Here is a 20,695-nt window from a genome sequence, read left to right as displayed (position 1 = left end):
AATAACTAATCAGTAATAAATATGGATTTTTATTGTTCGATTTTAGTTTTACCATTCATAATTCTAGTTCACTATGTAAGTTTGTTATCTCTATTCTGAGCGGTGAATGAAGATGGATGTGTGTGGATGGGGTGTCACCTATTTCTCGCTGGTTATGATTGGATTTCCCTGTCAGACATCTTGATGCTGCAGCTCCTCAGACTGTTAATGAAGACTGAGGGCAGATGACTCAAACAATCTGTATCCAAACAACTTCAGTGAGACGTTTGCTATTCATATATTTTGAACAAATGGATGTTTATAAGAAACTGCATTTCTTTTATTGATTTTCAAGCCGACTTTAGTCATCTTTCTAATTACTGCCAAGGGCAGGAAATACAGTTGGTAGGTGTGTATTATCAGTTATTAACTATTAACTAATCTCTTAACCAATAGGTGAATTCATGTTGAGTGAATGTGTTATGCATCTTTTACATGAAGGTGTTAAGTTGGTTCGGATACGATATAAATCATAATACAAAATTATTCAAATCACACTGAAAACGCCAGGGCAGGAATCTTGAAATAGTTGTCTCTGTATTTAAAGTTCAATTTATTATGTCAGTTTTAAATTGAATGACTATTCCAAACATTGCCTGACAGCAATGTTTCTGCACACATCTACTGCTCCCTAGATGTGACTGGAATACGATAATTCATATTCTCGAGGCAAATAACTACAATTGTACTATAATACAGGCATTCACAATAAATATATATATAGATGTTAGTTTTGAGTCATTTAAATATAAACTGACTGTGTAAACAGCTGAACTGTGCATTTTGTTCTTACTTTTCTTTTAAGAACACACTTCTTCTCTGCAGCTGCTTTATTCAACATTGACAAGAATACAGAACAGAAAAAGCACGACCGCTCCCAGACGCAGCGGTCCCGTAGGAGCGTCTTTGTGAGGCGTGCTGACAAATGGCTTCCACCTTATCTCTGGCACCACACGGGACCTGGTAGCTGAGTGTGAATTGCAACAACAACCCCCCCCCCCCCTCTCTGTCATCAGACGAGAGAGAGGGAGGGAGAGAGCCATGGGGGCATCACCGGCCATTTAGTTGCTCCCATCGGAAAACAAAGACCGACAACCGATAATGGGTCCACCGACGCTTCAGGGACAAACAAAGACCGCTCCTTCAGATGCTGCTACTCATGACGGTGGGTTTAAAAGGCTCTCAGGTTCTGAGTGTAGGATGATGGGGGAGTAAAGAGGAGGAGTTCAGGCAAAAGGGGAGAGCGCTTGGGAAACGCAGTTGTGAGTTGGAAGCAGAATCTGAAATACACAATACGGAGCAGCACACAGATACACACATCACACTGAACAAAGAGAATGTCAGATATAAATGTGAAATGTAGAACTTGTTATTTCTGTGCCATACCCATGGGAACAAAAGATCCATCAAATCAATCGGCAAAAACCCTCCAGAGACTGACTGTGATGCATCATCGTGATGAAATGGAATCCTATTCCTGTCTGTGCAACATCTCACAGACCAGTCTGTATCTCTCCGCCTGAGAAACAATATTAACAAAAAGTATGACACCTTTTCAGAGATTTTTTTAAATAAGTTAACTTGACTCTTTTCCTAAAGGACGTGACATCGCTGTACTGTAGTGAAGTAGAACCAGAGCACTGATCTGAGTTCAGTCCAGAACCAGAGCACTGATCTGGGTTCAGTCCAGAACCAGAGCACTGATCTGAGTTCAGCCAAGAACCAGAGCACTGATCTGGGTTCAGCCAGAGAGAGGAGAGGACTGGGCTGCTGAGGACTGACAGTCCTCCTCATCACAGGCCTCCAGAGGTAAAACGGTGGCTTGACATCAACGGCTGAGTGGCGGACAGCCAGGATTCACAGGGTGACGGGGGGCCAGGCCAGGGACCCCAGCTGGCCCCCCGCCCAGCAGAGCCCGGCCCCGAGGGCCACGGCCGTCGACACGGCCAGGCTGGCCTTCAGCACGGCCCCCCGGGGCCGGGAGAACCCGGCGGGGCCCACGCATGCCAGCAGGGCCACGGTGACAGTCAGCGTGAAGGCGATGGACACCGCCGTGTTGATGGCCACGATCTGGCCGAACTTCGCGAAAGGCACAATGACGCAGAAGAAGAGCGGAACCGTGGAGATCACCGTGGTGACGGCGCTGGACACGATGGCCACGCCCACGTGGTTGACTGCCTCCAAGGCCCGCCTCTGCCTCTTGGCGGGAGCGTCCTGTGAACACAAGTGACCCCAAATCAGCCGAGGGCTCCTTTGATGTGGAGTGGCCTTCAGGGACCAATTTGTTCTCAATTGAAACCCGAAACGAGTCCCTGGCAGATCTGGGTTAAGTGATGATTATGTTTTACAAACGACTCGAGTATTCCTAAAATACACCCGGCGTAGTAAAGGAGACAGCGACGTACCAGACTGTTGTCGGGCCAGGAGGCCATGCTCTCCCCAGCCAGCAGGAACCCTTCCACCAGGTGCAGACAGTAGTCCACCGACGAGCCAACCAGGATGGACAAGGAGATGGCTTCCACCGCGCCCAGCTCCCAGCCCAGCCAGTACATGATGGCCACCACCACACACACCACCCCTACGGCCAGGATCAAGGGGTCACAGTGACACACGGGAGGCGGTGAACCGAGAGCCACACGGTCCTAGATCTGACTCCTAGATCTATAACTGTGGACAGTATTTACAATATATATATATTTACATATTTGTGTGGCCACTCTTCACAATAATGATTCATGATCATTCAACCATTCACAAACTCACAGCGGCGTCAACCGTACAAGGCGCCAGCCAGCTTGTCAGGAGCAGTCAGGACACAGTGTCCTGCTCAGGGACACCTCGACACGCAGCTAGCCGGGGATTGAACTAGCAACCTTCCGCCTCCCAGCCAACCCCGCTCTCACGATTATTCAATGGCAAACTACGGCTTATCTCGCACTCAGTTCCTCATGTCCTCTGATGTGAGCAGCCTTGATGTGCGGAGGCCTACCCAGGATAGTGAGGAGGATGGGCAGCAGGAGGAGGAGGTGAGCTGTGAACACGGACACGGCCGCCACGCAGATGGCCAGCGACAGCAGGAGACTCCAGAGGGCGCTCTCCACCCCTGTAGAACAACAGAGACCGCCGTTCACCTCACTCCTTCCCCCCTCTGTCCTCATCACATGAAACCCCTTGGCTGTGACACTCCTTGCGGTGATATACTCACCGATGATCTCCATGAAGATCTGCTTCCAGTGCTCGCAGGTCTGGAAGCCGCGGCGCAGGGCGGAGGACGGCGGCAGGGTGGCCAGCAGGTCCCTCACGAAGGTCTCCCACTGCAGGAAGTCGGCGTGGGTCTGGAAGGACGACTTGCCCTTGTAGGTCGTCTTGGGAACAGAGGAGGAAGGTTTAGCGCTGGGCGAAATCAGACCACTACTTGTATTCACTCTTACGTTTAGGTAATAACGGGGATATTTAGATATCAGGATAAGGCCTCTGAGGTCTCTGAGGCGTCAGGATCATTATTGTTTACGGTTAACCTCACTTTATCTCATCTGCACAGATTTGTTCAGGATCTAAATCTTTAGGATATACGTACTGTATATATATCTATATCTATAGAGAGAGAGAGAATTCACCCTCGTAGGTGAACTACAAACTTTAAATAGTGACCAAATCCGTATTGTGCGCGGTGGTTTGTGTACTGTGTGTGCATAGTGTATTGTGCACTAAACGGTGTACTGACCGACTCGAAGGCCATGGAGAGCCAGAGCACCTTGCCGCGGCGCATGCCCACGGCGCCGTGAGACAGCTGGCCGGGCAGCAGGTTGGGCTCTGGGAGGGCCTGGCACTCAGGGTGCAGCAGTGGCAGGATGGAGGACAGCTTGTTAGCTGGAAGAGAGAGGTCACGAGAGGTCATTCATCATCATAACAGCCTCCTTTTATCCAGAGAGCCTTGGTTTCTAATTTAAAGTGAGCAGCCGATTATGAGGTGTTATTTATCTTGCTAGTAGTAGATTGTGGCCGTGGAACGTAGACTTTCTGAAAACATTTTTTCCGATGTTCCTCTTTGCTACACAGTAGTTGTAAAGCTGGTGTACAGCTGGTTTGGCCCATGAACTTCAACATAGACACTACCTGGACAGGTTAACCAGGTAAAAGGTGGTCTTTGGGGTTGTGCTTGAGTCAGGTACCTGAGGGAAGGCACTGGGCTCCTCCTGGCTTCACCAGCTGCTTATTGGCACTAATGGCTTTGCAGATTTTGCAAAGATGTCCCATCTCCTGGAAAATATCAAAGTCGGGATCCAATATCACCCGGCCCTGCAGAGAGAAGTGCAGAAGGGGATATAAGGCTAGGATGATGCGTTCATGGATCTGGATCTGGTTTTGTGGCTCTAGAGGCTGAGCAGCCAATCTCACCGTGTCCCCGATGACGTGGTTGTCCGTCCGCTGGGTCCGGTTCACCCCCAGGATGCCGAACACCACGAACACCATGGCTCCTGTGTCGACCAGGGGCCTCACGGCCGGAGGCCCGCACACCCCGCCACTGCACGGGTTGAAACCCAAGGTCTTGGACAATGGCTTCGTAGCGCCGACCAACTCTGGATCTTTCATGGACCAGAATGGAAGCGGTCAAAACGCAAATAATTCAAAAAACAAAGAGAAACAGAGTCTTTCATAAGACTTCCTTATGGTGGCTGCAGCCGCTGGTCCAGACTTACCGCTGGGGAGCGGGGAGTAGAAAGTGCCCTGGGTGGGTCCCTCAGGCACTGAGCTGATCCCACAGCCAGGGGGGTCGCTGCACACCCGGCTGCAGTGGGGCCGGAGCCGGTGCTGAGCGAAGAACAGTCTCCTTGGAAGAGAGAGGAGGGGAGGAGGTGAACGGAGAGGAACAGCCTCCTGAGAGGAGAGGGGAGTGGAGGAGGTGAAGGGAGAGGAACAGCCTCCTGAGAGGGGAGGGGAGGGGAGGAGGTAAAGGGAGAGGAACAGCCTCCCGAGAGGGGAGGGGAGGGGAGGGGAGGAGGTGAAGAACAGCCTCCTGAGAGGGGAGGGGAGGAGGTGAACGGAGAGGAACAGCCTCCTGAGAGGAGAGGGGAGGGGAGGGGAGGAGGTGAACGGAGAGGAACAGCCTCCTGAGAGGAGAGGAGAGGGGAGGAGGTGCAGGGAGAGGAACAGCCTCCTGAGAGGAGAGGGGAGGGGAGGGGAGGAAGAACAGCCTCCTGAGAGGAGAGGGGAGGGGAGGAGGTGAAGGGAGAGGAACAGCCTCCTGAGAGGAGAGGGAAGGGGAGGAAGAACAGCCTCCTGAGAGGAGAGGGGAGGGGAGGAGGTGAAGGGAGAGGAACAGCCTCCTGAGAGGAGAGGAGAGGAGGTGAAGGGAGAGGAACAGCCTCCTGAGAGGGGAGGGGAGGGGAGGAGGTGAAGGGAGAGGAACAGCCTCCTGAGAGGGGAGGGGAGGAGGTGCAGGGAGAGGAGATTCTCTTCTCTTTATTGAGGGTGAGTTTGGTCCTCCTGACTTGTAGTTTGAATTGACACTTTGCTCCCTCTCAGATCAGGTCGTAGCAGCAGTGTAGCAGCAGAGAGCGTCAATAAACAGCGAGAGGGGATACAGCTATTTGTCCAGACTGTGTGCACAGGAAACTCGATAGAGTCTTGGGAAATCTGAGCGTAAAATACTGGATGTGGAAAGGGCAGACACAAACAGGGCTGTCTAACCCTCCCCGCTATAACTAAGCTATAGGAGGGAGTAGGGAGAACTTAGCACCCTAGGGAGACGCTCACTTCAACAGAACTTCTCTCCGAATGCTAGCCAATTAAACGACTCCCTCTGGATTTCTGCGGTCACGTGACTCTTCCCGGTCTGAATGGGAGGTCTGGACGGATCCAGCAGCAGTACCAGTACGGCCTACAGGATCCTCTCTCTCTCTCTCTCTCTCTCTCTCTCTCTCTCTCTCTCTCTCTCTCTCTCTCTCTCTCTCTCTCTCTCTCTCTCTCTCTCTCTCTCTCTCTCTCTCTCTCTCTCTCTCTCTCTCTCTCTCTCTCTCTCTCTCTCTCTCTCTCTCTCTCTCTCTCTCTCTCTCTCTCTCTCTCACCTGCTGTGCTCCTGTCGGGCAAGCGAGGCGAAGAAGGAGAACTCGGGCGTCCAGCCATGGCGCGGCTCGCAAGCGCCGGCCGTCAGCATCCAGCTGGTGTGGGGCTGGTACACGCGGGAAACGCACACAGTCATCCGGCTGCTGAACTTCCTGTGGGCTTGATGATACGCCTGTCCGTGAAAAACACACAGCGCCGTGAAGAGGTCGGGTGGGTTTAGTGATATGATGCAGCGAGCTAACAAACATCCCACACAACAGTGAGTTAGTGTGACATCGTGTTGTTGTAGCTCAACTGGAGGGGTTTGCTGAGTTCCTCTAATGCCTTATGTTGAGGTGCCCTTGAGCAAGACCACTAAAACATTAACATCGGTTCCGCTGGGCCGGTCGTCGCCTTGCATGATGGACCGCGGCGTGTGGATGTGTGTGTGAAGGCAGGAGGCATTAAACGTAATGCGCTCGGTGGGGTTAGAAGGCGAGATACAGTGGCATTAAACACGGTTTATGTTGTATTCTCCCCGGAGGAGACCCCCTCACCTGGAACGACGAGACCTCCCCATTGTCCGGGCGGGGGGGCCGTCCAGGGGGCGGGGGTGCTGGCGTTCAGAGAGAAGCGGTAGAGGGGGGTGGAGGCTCGTACCTCCAGCCTGGAGACAAACACCGTCAGCAAAGGACCTGTCGAGGAACACAGTGAACTGTAATTTATGCATTTGGGGTAACTGCATTTATACAGCGCTTTTCTAAACAGTGGCCCCTCAGAGCGGCTTACAATTATTGTCGAATATTCACCCATTCGTACATTCAGACACCGACGTCACTGTGTCGACCATGCGAGGCTACAGCCAGCTCGTCAGGAGCACTTAGGGTGAGGCTTTCTCAGGGACACCTCGACACTCGAACTAGCAACCTTCCGGCTAGCAGCCAACCACTCTACCTCGTGAGCCACACGCCCCCTCAGAGTACATCTTCGTACCTTTCATTAGGAGATTACACTCATCTAAAGGAAGGCTGCAAGAGACAAACTAATGATTTACAATGTTTGGTCATAATTTGTTTGGAAACACTTGAGGCTTCAATTCATGAGAAGTTCAGCTCGGGAGAAAGCATTACTTCAGTTTTTCGCGTGAGTTCATCTACAGTGAGGTGCATTTATCTCTTTGATTTAAAAGGCTGGAAATGCCTTGAGTACCATTGCGGCAAGACCACTATTCAAATGGAGATCTCCTACAGCATAGAGCACCAGTGACATGGATCATTGTCTACAAACCTTGTAATTACACCGTTGTAACACTACCGCTCTGCGTCCCTGTCTGGAGGAGCCCACTAAAGCCACCTTGGTGGAGGTAGCATGGACCTTGCTACACTAATTCTGACACAAAAGTCTTACCTAATACTTCATAACTATCTGAAACGATCATCCATAATTTCCTATAGATATCCTTTAGATATAGATCCTGAACAAATATTTTCTGTAGCTGAGATAAAGTAAGTGAGGTTAAGCATAAACAATAATGATCCTGAACATCAGACGCCTCAGAGACCGGTTCTTCACAATGTTCCTGCCTCATCCTGATCTAAATGGATGGATCCATGGATCAATATTAAACGAACAAGGCACAAATTCCTTGTTCTGTGTTTTTTTGTGTGTTCATGCTTTCACAAGGTTATCACACGTTTTTTCGTGGTGCATCAGAGAAAGCTGTTGGTTATCAGAGATGGTCTGCCTCCAAGCTTTGTGGAGATTATAGAAACTAAACAATGTCACGTGAATTTCAAATGTAAACTATTAACACAGGTGAGCTCATAGCTGTTGCCTTGGTGGCACAGCGGCAACAGATTCGGATAATCGTTTCAGGAGACCTGGGTTCGACTCCAACTGTCTCCATGGAAAACAGATTTTAGTTTGCGGAATAATGTGTCATGTGAAATGTGATTCTAACCTCTGACCAGAAGATAGCAGGCGTCTCGTTGGTGCAGCAGAAAAGCGGTTGGTAATAATTTCGGGAGACTTTGAGTTCAACTGCTGCTGACTGCAGTATCCATGGAAACCTAATATAACTCAGTAAAGGTCATGTGCATCGTAATTGGAAGTCTAAGCGGTGGGGAAGCAGGGAGAGCCGTTGTTTATCGTCTATGGAGACCTGGGTTCAAGTCCCGGTTGACGGTGTGCTCCATGGAAACCTACATCGTGATTTCTTTTTGGAAAAGTAACAATGTATTTTTGGGAAATTATTGTCAGTTGAATTATAGCATCAAGGCAGATCACAGTTGGCCTTTTGCTTGCACAGCAGTAAGAGTTGATGGTTATAATATTCATTTTATTTTTAAACTTGTGCTTACATGTATATTGTAATGTCCATTCAAACCTCACAGTACATCATACCAGGCCTCTCCGTTTGTTGGTTATCAGCTCGAGGGACAACGATTCAATACCTACAGAGGGCTTTGTACATGGAAGTCTACTTTTAGTCATGGAAATCGAATCCTCTCTTTGTCACTCCGTATGATGTCATATGTCATAACGTAAACCTTGTTTAAAAGCACTGCAGACCTGGGTTCAAGTCCCACCAAGAACACTTCCTTGGAAACCAATTAGCATTTTGGAGACTATGTCGTGTGTATTGTGAAATAAATTCTGCTCTGGCTATAGCCAGAATCTCAGTGGTGCAGTTGAGTCAGCTGTTGGTGATCAGTCCTGGAGACCTTGGTTCAACTCCTGCATTTTGAATGAGTGCGGATGGATGGGTCAGAGTGGCCGGGCTCAAGGAATATATAACAACTGTAACATTCCTCAATGGATTCAGGAAAACCAGATGTCATCTCAGTTGATGAGGCCAGAAAGTTAAGACGAGCTGAGCCTGCCAGAAAATACCAGGAACAGTAACAGTAGACTCTTTGTGTAAAGTAAAAATGTAGTTTTTGGATAATTTTGGATTCTATAGCTACATGCATTACTAATAAGGATACAATAGTATACTCTAAATAATTGTATTTAATATATTTTATTCTGATAAACCATACGCATTCTAGTGTAACTGTAAACATTACAAAACACCTTCACACAGGAACTCAGCATCATTCATTCATCCTCGTCTACTTCCATCCTCACACACCACATGGGTTGGTCTGGAACAGAACTGGTCCCCAGCAGCTCTCTCTCCCCCGTGCCACAGGACACCAGCTGCTAACGGTCTGGAGGTTCTAATGAAAATTAGCATTCAAATGAGATCCTGGGTGGGACTTGAACTCAGGTCTCCAGGAATGATAACCGACGGGCTCTCCACTGCGCCAGAGAGACAGGAAATCGTCAGGATTTAATTGACATTCCAATTCAAATGATAGATGGACTTTCAGAAACAGCTTCATTACGTTTCCATGGCGTACGCGCTGGGCAGGACAAGAACCCTGGTCTCAAGAGACGATAAAACAGCCTGAAACTTGTGATAGACTTGTGAAGGCTTAACACAGATAAACAGTCAGCCAAATTAAATACATAAGCCAGTAAAGGAGTGCCTCACTCCTTTAATACATCCAACAAATCCAGTGTTTAAGGAGCCAGGGAAAATACCAATCTGCAAGCCTGTATTTCAGTTCTCTGGCATAAAGGTCTGGCCCCCTCCCAGCCGACTTGGACCAGGACGGGCCAATCACAACCGTTTATCCACCGTTTACACATCAGTTCTAAATAAAAAAAAAGGTATAGATAGTCCTGACTTCAGATGAGCTGACGCCAAAACTTAACTAATGCTTTACAACTAACTGAACTAATAATTCAATGAAGCATTATTAACATATATAGGCCTAATGTAACGTAATTATCTTTTTAATCATGTAGAACTGCTTACTGATGAGCATTCATGATATGAACAATGCATGGTCAATTATTAATGAACTAGGAACTTACTATTTATTAATGCTTACAAGTGCTACCCATTCTTTTTATTCCTTAAGACGATTTAGTCGTTAAGCGTTTAGAGCCTTTATCCGAGGACTCTTCCAGTGAACAGAGGTTAAACATTAAAGAGCAGGTCGGCTGTGGACAAAGGGATCGAACACAGGACCTTTCAGCCTGGCCGCAGCTACACCTTCTCTCCACAGATACCTCCAGTCGGAGGGCCGCGGGGGGTCCGGTACCTGAGGTGTTGGTGGTCTTGGCGAGGGTCTCCGGAGACGTGAGGCGGGCGCCGGGCCGGGTCTGCGCCCGGGCGCTGGCCCTCAGCGAGGAGGAGCTGGCGTGAGAGGAGAGGAGGTGGGGCTTCTCCATGAACACACCTGGTGGACCAACATCTTGTCTGTCAGGGCCTATCAGAGCTCATCTAGACTCTGCATAGCCTGCTTCCTCAACCCCACACACCCCTCTTATGCAGTTATTGTATGTTGTACGTCCTTGCACTTAAAAATAGTACTATGCATTGCGTAGCTTCTGATCCTAGCTATCTTTGTTGGGAATGGGTTAACCTAACAATTGTTATTGCTTGGCACTTGTTTCTATGAACAGCCTGACTGTACTGAAAGCAATATATTGTTTCTCTTACTTCTGACAAATGGACTTATTGTAAGTCACTTTGGAGGAAAGTGTCTGTTAGATGCCCTAAATGTAAATGTAAATGTTCATTCTTCTCTGCTACCCTAACCTTATCTCGGGGCTGAGGCGCTGAGTGTCCGGTCTGGACCGGTCAGGAGCTCTGGTGTCTCCTGCTTTCTGAACACGTGTTGTGTGTGTGTTCTGGAGGCTCACCGGAGCAGGTGGGGCAGGAGATGCCCTGGCCGCTGAGGTTGCTCCTGAGAGCCAGGAGTGTCTGCAGGTTGGTGTCTGGTCTGAATAGCAGGGGGGCATGTGTGGCCGGTCGCATCAGGCAGCAACAGCCCGCCGATAGGAGGAGAACCAGGAAGTAGGCCCCTGGGGGTTTGAGGAGACGAAGAGGAGCTAGCTGGAGGAGACGGTCTACAGGCGCCTCATGAATACTTCAAGCCGCACTCGCTGTGTGTTTCAGCTAGTTTACATTTCTACGTTATTTTTACTTGTCAAATGAATGTTGTTCTTTAACTGAGCCAGTCAAACGATTACTTTCTGTCAATCCGGAAAAATGAAATTATTATTGAAACAAGTAATTATAGTTTGCAATAGACCAAATGAGAAAGTCTGAGTTGGAGTATCTCCGCATCTTTGGGATGCAGCTGTGGCTGTCCCAGAGACACGGAGTGACAAGCATCCTGAATCCCTCATTATTCCTGATCCTCATGAGCAACGACAGCAGCGAGGAGGGAACAGGACCTCTCCTGCTCCCCTCCCGGCTCCTCTCCTACCCACGACGGCTCTGTGTCTCTTCACCACCGGCTCCGCCACCAGGTGCTTCAGGGCCCCCAGGAGCCGCGTGCTGACCACGCCCGCGCAGTGCCCTCCCGCGGGAGGGGGGCCTGTCTCCACCGACACCAGCAGGATGGCAGCATCGCTGTCCGGATCACAGGTCCCTGCGGCACAAGCAGAGGCCTCCTGTCACTCTCCCCTGGGTGCCCCCGGTTCCCCCTGGCCTCCTCCCCCCCCCCCCCCTCTCAGAGGGGTCTAACGAGCTGCTCACCTGGCTCCATCTCCACCGACAGGAGCGCCACGTCGTCATCTTCGTCGGATAAAGGGCTGTGGCTCGCTGACAGGGAGGCAAGCGACTTCCACCTGCAGCATGAGAATGAGAGGGAGAGAGAGAGAGAGGGGGAGAGAGAGAGGGACAGAGAGAGAGAGAGAGAGAGAGAGAGAGAGAGAGAGAGAGAGAGAGAGAGAGAGAGAGAGGGGGGATAGAGAGAGGGACAGAGAGAGAGAGAGAGAGAGAGAGAGAGAGAGAGAAGAGAGAGAGAGAGAGAGAGAGAGAGAGAGAGAGAGAGAGAGAGAGAAAGAGAGAGAGATGTACAGTTTAATGAGGTGCGTTGCAGTGTCCCTCGCAGCTTCGACCAACACCCCCACGGCAGTACAACTTGTGAGGCACCCGCTCACCATCTCAGCCAGGCCTCCTCCCGGACGGCGACCCCCTGGCTCCAGATGCACAGAGCGGCAGGCACCAGGATGGAGACCCACAGCCAGCAGCAGCTGACGATGAGGGCCATGAACAGGCCAAAGTCATGCACGGCTGGGATCTGGTTTTGATTAAAAAAAAGACAGAGAGAGAGCGAGGGAGAGAGAGAGAGAGAGAGCGGGGGACCTTGAAACATTCAATTTGTGCTTATCGCCTGAAAATGGTACACTCTGTGCTGAGAGCTTATTTTTCCTTTCTTTTTTTTTATATTCAACCACCGAAGGAGGAATCACTTATCTTTCTGTGTCTCTATTATACGAGGCGCTGAATGTATCGGCGGCGACTACCTGGGAGAAGGTGTTTGCCGCGTACGCCGCGGCAGTCGTGAAGGAGGTGAGGAAGGTGGCACGGCCCGCCGTCTTCACCGTGTAGATGGCTCGCTCCACGTGGTCCTCCAGGTGGGACGCCTGGCGGAAGGTGCTGATGAACACGAACACGTCGTCCACTCCTGGGGGGGGGGGGATAGGGGAGGTCCTTACAAATCGAATTGTCCGAAAAACCGGACTTGATGTGACGTTTCTGCGGCTTCGAACAAATCCGATATGATTTTAAACATCGGAATCGTTAAAAAAATCGGACTTGATGTGACATGGCGTTCTTTGAAAAAGTCAGTGTAGTGCCGTCCCTCACCGATGCCGATAATGACGAAGGCGGCACTCCGTTGAGAATGCCGAGGTAACGCACACCAAAGACCACGTGGTACAGGAACAGAGCCACCAGGCAGCTCAGCCCGATGCTTATCAGCCCGAAGAACGTGAGGAACACTGGAGAGACAAACACAACAAAGAGACGACTGCTACTTTAACGGTACCGATGTCAATTAAGCATAGAGGCGCCTGAATGTGTCGAGCAGATACAGGTCCCCTTCCATTACTGTTTTACTGAGCAGACCATTAGTGCAAGCACATTAAAAGCTTGCTATCGGTGCACTGTATAATGTTTCTTTCATTATTTTCCAAGGAGTGTAGGATGCCATAAACCAGGGGAGGAAAAAAAGTCTTGTTAATTTGAAAAATATGGATTTTGGATTTGGATATTCTGTTACACTTGCAACCTTTTTTTTTTATCCCTGGATAAAGTAAAGAAGAAAGTAGAAGTAATTTATCTGTTCTTCTCTAAAGGAAAACACAGCCATCCAACCCTGGTAGTTCAGAAAACGCTAGATTCCTTTCCTGCGTCAAACAGCATGTGACCATGCGGTGTGTGAGTGCTCAAGGTGTGCGTGCTCACGGTGTGCCTGTGCTCACAGTGTGTGTGTGTGTGTGTGTGTGCGCTCACGGTGTATGTGTGTGTGCTCAGTGTGTATATGCTCGTTGTGTGTTTGTGCTAGATGTGTGTGTGTTCTTACGGTGTGTGGGTGTGCTCACGGTGTGTGTGTGCTCACGGTGTGTGTGTGCTCACGGTGTGTGTGTGCTAACGGTGTGTGTGTGTGTGTGTGTGTGTGTGTGTGTGTGTGTGTGCTCACACCTGACGGTGTGTGTGCTTATGGTGTGGTGTGTGTGTGTGTGTGTGTTTGTGTGCTCACGCCTCACGGTGTGTGTGTGTGTGTGCTCACGTTGTGTGTGATCTCACAGTGCAGTGGCTTGTGGCTGGGCTCTGAGAACCGTACCTGAAAAGGAGGTGAGCACGAAGACCAGGGCGGCGATGCAGACCCCGCTGATGAGGGCCAGCCTCATGTCATTGTGGAAGGTGGTCCGCACCTCGTCGTCAAACAGCTCCGTCCCACCGAACAGCACCTTCACCTCACTGCCATGGAGACAACCGCTTAGCCCAGCAAACCCTTGGGTACGTGCCTGTGTGTGTGTGTGTGTGTGTGTGTGTGTGTGTGTGTGTGTGTGTGTGTGTGTGTGTGTGTGTGTGTGTGTGTGTGTGTGTGTGTGTGTGTGTGTGTGTGTGTGTGTCTCTGTGTGTGTGTGTGTGTGTGCCCTCTTAACCCAGGCTTATTAGTGATGCTGTGCACGTAGAAGGAGCTGCTGCTGAATTTACACTCTATGCCAAGTGGAGGTTAGAACACTTGGCATAGAGTCAATCTACACACCTAGATCTACACACATCAATCTGCACAACTCAAGTGCCAATTTGGTAGCTTGATGACTTATTTAGCAGACTGACTTTTCCGAAGTGACTGAGGGAATTCCCATCCATGCCATTAAGGAGCTCAACATTGGGAATCAAACCCAGTTTATGCTGTGTGGGAGTGGAACACCTTCATCACGACAGACCCCACTATCCTGCTCCCAAGTAGAAAGCCTGTACACACATCGATACACACACACACACCAGGTGTTACCTGGTGGACTGCTTGGCCAGCATTGAGGCATACTGGACCACAAACTCCTTGAAGCGTCTCCTCTGCTCCTCGGGCCGGTCCTGGGTCGAGGAGAAGGAGGGGAGGGGCGCCCCGAAGTGGACCTCGCTGCGGAGGAGGCTGGAGGACAGGCGCTCGGGGCTCAGGCTGTCGTCCACGTACCAGTAGAACTGTGGGTGTGTGATGGCCAGCCTTAGGGCGCCTGGGGGTGGGGGGGAGGGGGGAAGAGGCGCGGGGGAGTGGAGGACCGTAATCATCCAGGGGCAGCAGGGAGCACTCTGCCGGCCGGGCTCTCGCTGGGCGGGTCGCCGCGGTAACAGCAGCAATACAGAGACTGGTTGTTATTCTAACCTCACTGAGTTTCTTCTGTGTAAGAACAAAATGTTCCTACAGGGAATGTTATTTGTACTGACGTAACGATGGTGTTTATTTAGCTACGTCCAAATAATTATTCAAATATTGATTTCTATTTTTTTACCTTAATGGTTCAGTAACTAAGATTTGCTGTGTTTATCCACCAATGAGAAATGTTGCGTTCAAACACGCGACATTTGCGTGGGGGATGGAGCCTTGATAACGCTGTTTGCATGTGATTGACACGCAAGATGGATTCCTTGAACCAATCACGGAGGAGACGACTTGATTGGTCATAAATGAGCCGGGCGTGGTCCAAATCGAGGTCGTCTCACACTGAGGCACTTGCATTTAACTACAAACAGATCCTCTCCCAGAGCAGTTCCCTCACTAATCGCTGACGGATGGCTGTGGCATTTCTACCAAAACGAGCCTCCGACGAAGGCCCCTAAATCCTCCTGCTGCCCTTTAAGTCTGGATCTCTCCCCGGACAGACTCACCTTGGATGTCGGCCAGGTCGGGGCCCATGCCGTCGTAGAAGATCTTGCCGGCGCGCTCGCTGGGGAACAGGTAGGACAGCAGGGAGCTGGGCGGGGAGCAGTAGGAGGGCCCCAGCGGCAGGTCCCTCAGCGCCTCCAGGGGCTTCCAGCAGAACGCCGTGAAGCGGGGGTGCGTCATGAGCAGGCGCTCCACGCGGTGCACAGTGGCCAGGCGCTCGGCCGTGAAGATGTTGCGCTGGCCGCTCCCCTGGGCCACGAAGACCAGCTCCACCCTCCACAGGGCCTGGCTCTGCAGGTACGAGTACCCCGGGGCCAATCGCCGCCTCCGCGATGGGGACACGCCTCCTCCGTCAGCCGGCGTCCCGTCGTGGTCCACGGCCTCCCTCCCTGTTGTGTCTCTCACCTCCTCCTCCTCCCCCTCCTCCCCCTCCTCCTCCTCCTCCTCCCGGGGTCTGCTCATCTCCCCTCCAGCCCGTCTCTCCTCCTGCCTCCAGCCCGTCTGGTTCCCCTCTCCCTGGGCCGGCCCCCCGTCTCCCCGTCTCCCCAGCGTCTGCAGCAGCAGGTCCCGGAGGTCCTCCCCAACGTCCCCCCCCTCGTCGCGGCGCCGGCGCCGGTCCCCGTCCCGGTCCCAGGAGCCGAGCTGCGTCTTCACGGCTGCGGTAAGGGCGTCGAAGCGCTGGGCCGAGAAGTGGCTGTGGACCTCGAAGGCGCCGTAGGACAGGTCGATGTCCAGCGGGGGGCAGTAGAGGAACATGTAGGCCGACAGGGCGCAGGGCAGCAGGAAGCCCAGCCCCAGGACCAGCCCGCTGGCCCAGGGCTGGGTGTACACGCAGCCCACCACACTCCACACGCCGCAGCCCCGGGGCCCCCCCGAGCAGCCGGGGCCCCCAAGGGCCATGTGCACCGCCGGCTCTTCCTCGCCCCGCTCCGGCTCCTCTTCATCATCTTCCTCCCGGACGCGCCAGCTGGTCTGGAATAACAGAGGATCGTCCTCCAGGTCCATGGTGGGGCCTGTGCAGCCACACGCACGTGCACACACGCAAACACGCGCACACCACAGACACACCAAAACCCACAGAGATACCCACACACACAAGCAGACACACACAGCACTGTATTAAGTTATCTGCGGTGGTAACCTTGCTCTCCCTGTGAGCATGATCACACTATAGAGACGCTGACACTGCCTCGACAGCCTCTATAGCAGGCAGGGACATTGCGAGTCCATAGCCAAGGGCAAGGCTGCCGAGGCGGCATAACCAGGCAGGGGACAAAGGCCGTGTCACCTCCGAATTAAGGAGTGCAGGCAGGGGGGAAATGGAATGCAGCCACCAGGAGAGAGAGAGAGAGAGAGAGAGAGAGAGAGAGAGAGAGAGAGAGAGAGAGAGAGAGAGAGAGAGAGAGAGAGAGAGAGAGGATGATCGGAGAGAAGGAGGAGAGGAGGGATCGAGAGAACTGAGGATGCTTGGCTGAGCACCGTGTTCACCCGGGAATGCTGGGAGGGAAAAGGCATGTAGCTTTCCTTTTTTCCCCCTCGCTGTCAGCGTTGGCAGAACGAATGAGGCAGGCTGCTGGAGCATCCTCACATATTAGCTGTCAACCAGAGTTTGTTTGAGCTGCCGCAAATTAAATCATCTTAATTTTGCAATTACTGGCAAGGGATGAAGGGGAAAGGGAGGGGAAGGGGGTTGGGGGGGATTGAGTTGTGGAATAAGAGAGCATTATTCTCTGCTATGTGGCAGCACTTTGACTAATAGCATCTGCTCTGATTATCGGGGTGTTTCTTCACCGCCGCACCACAGCCCGTCTGAATCGAGGGGAGCTGTGCTCCCGGCGTCCATCACCTCCTCCTCCTCCTCTGGGACGAGCTCCGAGGTGAGAGAGGGCGGGCCGTTAAATCAGATCCATGTTGAGGATGAGGATCCGTCACCAGGCAGATCCAGCGCTGGTGTTGACGGATCGATGAACGCTAGCGGCCGCCCTCAAAGAGCCACCAGCGGTGGAACGGTACCCCCTCTATAGCGTTCATTTAACGTTGGAAACGCTGCAGTGACACCGCTTCAGCTATCCTGTTGATTTATCACAGCGCTGAACTTTCACGTGGATTCATCGCTCCCAAGTTATGGGTTATAGTTTTACAACTGGGATTGGATTTTCACGGGCTAGGATCTGCATGGCTCTCATGACGCTGAAACAGAACACTTAGCTGCCATGAACGCCACCTGTTCCTTATAAACGCCGCCATTGTTAATGTAACACCTATCAGACAGATTTATTGCTCCCCCACTACGTGTAAATCACATCACAGGAACGTCAAGCACATCGCAGGACTGTGTGTGAATATGTGTGCGAGCGTGCGACGGCGTGTGCGTGCGTGCGTGCGTGTGTACAGATTGATGTGACACTGCTCGAAGACGCCTCCTTTCTCGCCACATACTCCTTCAACATGCTCCTCACACACGTGTTCGCAGGGCCGGGGGGCGTCTGTCTCCGTGAGTGAGGAGCGGGTTGGGAGAGCAGGCTGTCAGCCCGTCTCCAGAGCATCTGCAGTGAGGAGGGGAGCCTCCTGGACTACAGGAGCAGAGCACCGGCTCCTCCGCCACGGACTGAACCGTCCGCCCAGCGAGGGGAGCGGTCATCAGTAGGCCGACCTGCCGCCTCTTACGGGGTCACATGGGCTGCATTTGGAGGGTGAGTGGGAGTGGGATTGTAGTCCATTATACAATTATTATTATTATTAGTAGTACATTATGAACAGCACAAACACACACACACACACACACACACACACACACACACACACACACACACACACACACACACACACACACACACACACACACATGTGCATGCATTCTCACATACAAGCACACAAACATGCATGCATACAAGGACACACACTTTTGTTGAGGGTGGCTGAGAGAGAAGAATGACTCATAAAATGATAGCGAGAGAGAAAAAGAGTGAGATAGAGAAACAGAGAGAGACAGAGACAGAGACAGATAGAGAGAGACAGAGAGTCAGACAGACGCAGTTCACCTCTCACTCACTCCATTCAGCCCCTCGGTTTATATTCCTTTGTTCTCATCGTCCTCATTATACAGACAGCTGTACCTTCCACTCAACACACACCTGTATCCACTGCAGGCCTCTAGTCCTGTGCTGCATTGGGCTGAGCAGGACTGGAAGTAGGACCAGCACCAGGACCAGGACCGGGCCCAGCACCAGCACCAGCACCAGCACCAGCACCAGGACCGGGACCAGGACCGGGACCGGCTCCAGCACCGGGACCGGCACCGGGACCAGTTCTAGGACCATTACCAGGACCAGAGGACCGGGACCAGGACCAGGACTAGAAGGCTAGGACGGGACCAGGACCCGGACCCGGGCAGGGACCAGGACCCGGACCAGGGCAGGGACCAGGCCCGGGACCAGGACCAGCGTTCTAGAGGACTGGGACCAGGCCCGGGACCAGGAGCAGGCCCCGGAGAAGCTCAGGTGTCAAGGGTGATGGACTGCTGCCGTGTCTCGCTACAGAGACACGGCTACACTACAAACCTCCATCTGCAGACCATGTTTCTGCACCTCGTCCCCATCAGGTGCAGTAGGGGGGAGAGGGGGACTACGGGACGGGGGGGGGGGGAGAGGGGGACTACGGGACCAGGGAGAGGGGGACAGTGGGGGGGGCCAGAGAAGAGGAAGAAAACAAGCGCACCTCAGCAGTCGCTCTCAAACAAATGAACGTCGGGCGGCGTGATGAAGATGCTGATTAATATTCACAACACGTCCCAACGGGGGGGGATATCAATCCTGTCCTGCTGTCGCTTCCCGCGTCAGACTCAACTTATCAGCTGTAATGGTGAATCACGGAGGGGGGAGGTCTGCCCACTTGAGTACCCCCAACCCCCCTTCAACATCCATCTATTACGGATGGAGAGGGAGGCCCGGTGTGTGTGTGTGTGTGTGTGTGTGTGTGTGTGTGTGTGTGTGTGTGTGTGTGTGTGTGTGTGTGTGTGTGTGTGTGTGTGTGTGTGTGTGTGTGTGTGTGTGTGTGTGATCCAGGGTACATTGATATCCATACCTATCAGGTATGGAGGAGAGGAGAGTGGACTAATAACTGCTCTCACTCTCCAAAGCCCAAGAAGAGACGTCCTTTGTGTGTGTGTAGGTACGTGCATGTGGGTCTTTATATGCATGTGTGCCAGTGTGTCTTTATATGTGTGTGTGTGTGTGTGTGTCTTTATACGTGTGTGTGTGTCTGTCTTTATATATATATATGTGTGTGTCTTTATGTGTGTGTGTGTGTGTGTGTGTGTGTGTGTGTGTGTGTGTGTGTGTGTGTGTGTGTGTACGTACGTACGTGTGGTGATGAATCAGCCCTCTCTTACAAGGCGCCATAATGTGTTTTTTATTGAGAGTCAGGAGACGCTGCATGGGGCGATGCCTACAGCGGCACGCGGACGTGAAGTCCCGTACCCCTCCCCCTGTGTGTCGTTGTGTTCTCACTCACAAACGCACAACAACAATCTCCTTCAGGTAGAAACGGGGTAGATTCTGGTGACAGCTGTCCACCGTCTGAGAGAGGCGGCTCGATGCTGTCGCATTTGAACAGAGTTGCCGGTTCCCCGCTCTGGAGCTGTGGCTGGACTTTCTGAAGAAAGATCTCAAATTAACTCAAGCGCACAACCCCCCCCCCCCCCCCCCCCCCAACCTCCCTACCACGACGTGCAGTCCTTCCACTGAAGCTGAGATTGAAAAAGCAAGACCATTTTGAGGAGGCAGAATGTACTTTGTGTTTATCTCTCTCCGCTCCATCTATGAGCCTTGAGGGGTCTCAGAGCATGGGATTGGACAGGTGGGCCCTCACGTAACATCTCCTCCAGAAGACGCCCCCGGGCCCAAGCCACGCAGAGAGCACCGTGTGAGACTGCAACGGTTTGGCAAAATGAGATGAGATGTATGCCTGAGTGTGTCGGACTGGAGAGAGGAGGCAAAGCTCTGGTCTTCAGTTCCATAACATGTGTGTTCACCCTGAGATCTGTCCCCTGGACCCCCTCCAGCCTGCTGGTCTCATGCTGAACCCGTATGTGATGAGCCTGGTCTGCTCTCTCTGGACCTCCAGGACCTGCTGTCCCATCCCCCTCTCCTCACACCCACCTGTGCTGCTTTCTTTGTGTGTGTGTGTGTGTGTGTGTGTGTGTGTGTGTGTGTGTGTGTGTGTGTGTGTGTGTGTTGGTGTTTAAGTGTATCTCTTCAGGAACTAATGCGGTGTGCTTTAGAGGATGAACCAGTGTTCATCCTCTAACACTGCCTCTCTCCTCCTCGCCGTCTTCTCCCCAGCAGCTCATCCAATATGGATGTCAC

General features: G+C 52.0%; 2 protein-coding genes across 3 annotated transcripts in view; both read right to left on the bottom strand.

The window, feature by feature from the left end:
• The window catches only part of si:dkey-32e23.4 (dynamin-1-like protein), a 71,905-nt gene that overhangs the window by 29,247 nt on the left and 21,963 nt on the right, over positions 1-20,695 (bottom strand). The gene's annotated exons all lie outside the window — the stretch shown is intronic.
• Positions 190-20,019, bottom strand: disp3 (dispatched RND transporter family member 3). The gene is given in 23 exon segments (XM_060054880.1): positions 190-2,253; positions 2,445-2,617; positions 3,029-3,142; positions 3,245-3,404; positions 3,764-3,909; positions 4,212-4,338; positions 4,438-4,625; positions 4,740-4,870; positions 6,108-6,277; positions 6,642-6,665; positions 6,667-6,779; positions 10,239-10,376; positions 10,843-11,004; positions 11,412-11,576; positions 11,684-11,775; positions 12,091-12,230; positions 12,457-12,617; positions 12,800-12,826; positions 12,829-12,933; positions 13,779-13,915; positions 14,460-14,679; positions 15,332-16,342; positions 19,850-20,019. Coding segments are annotated over 22 exon segments (4,053 nt in total). The 5' UTR covers positions 16,335-16,342; positions 19,850-20,019; the 3' UTR covers positions 190-1,896.

The sequence above is a fragment of the Gadus macrocephalus genome, chromosome 6, assembly GCF_031168955.1.
Source record: "Gadus macrocephalus chromosome 6, ASM3116895v1".
Classification (NCBI taxonomy): Eukaryota; Metazoa; Chordata; class Actinopteri; order Gadiformes; family Gadidae; genus Gadus; species Gadus macrocephalus.
Note: the sequence above shows the minus strand (reverse complement) of the source record. Positions and strands in the feature narration are given on the sequence as shown.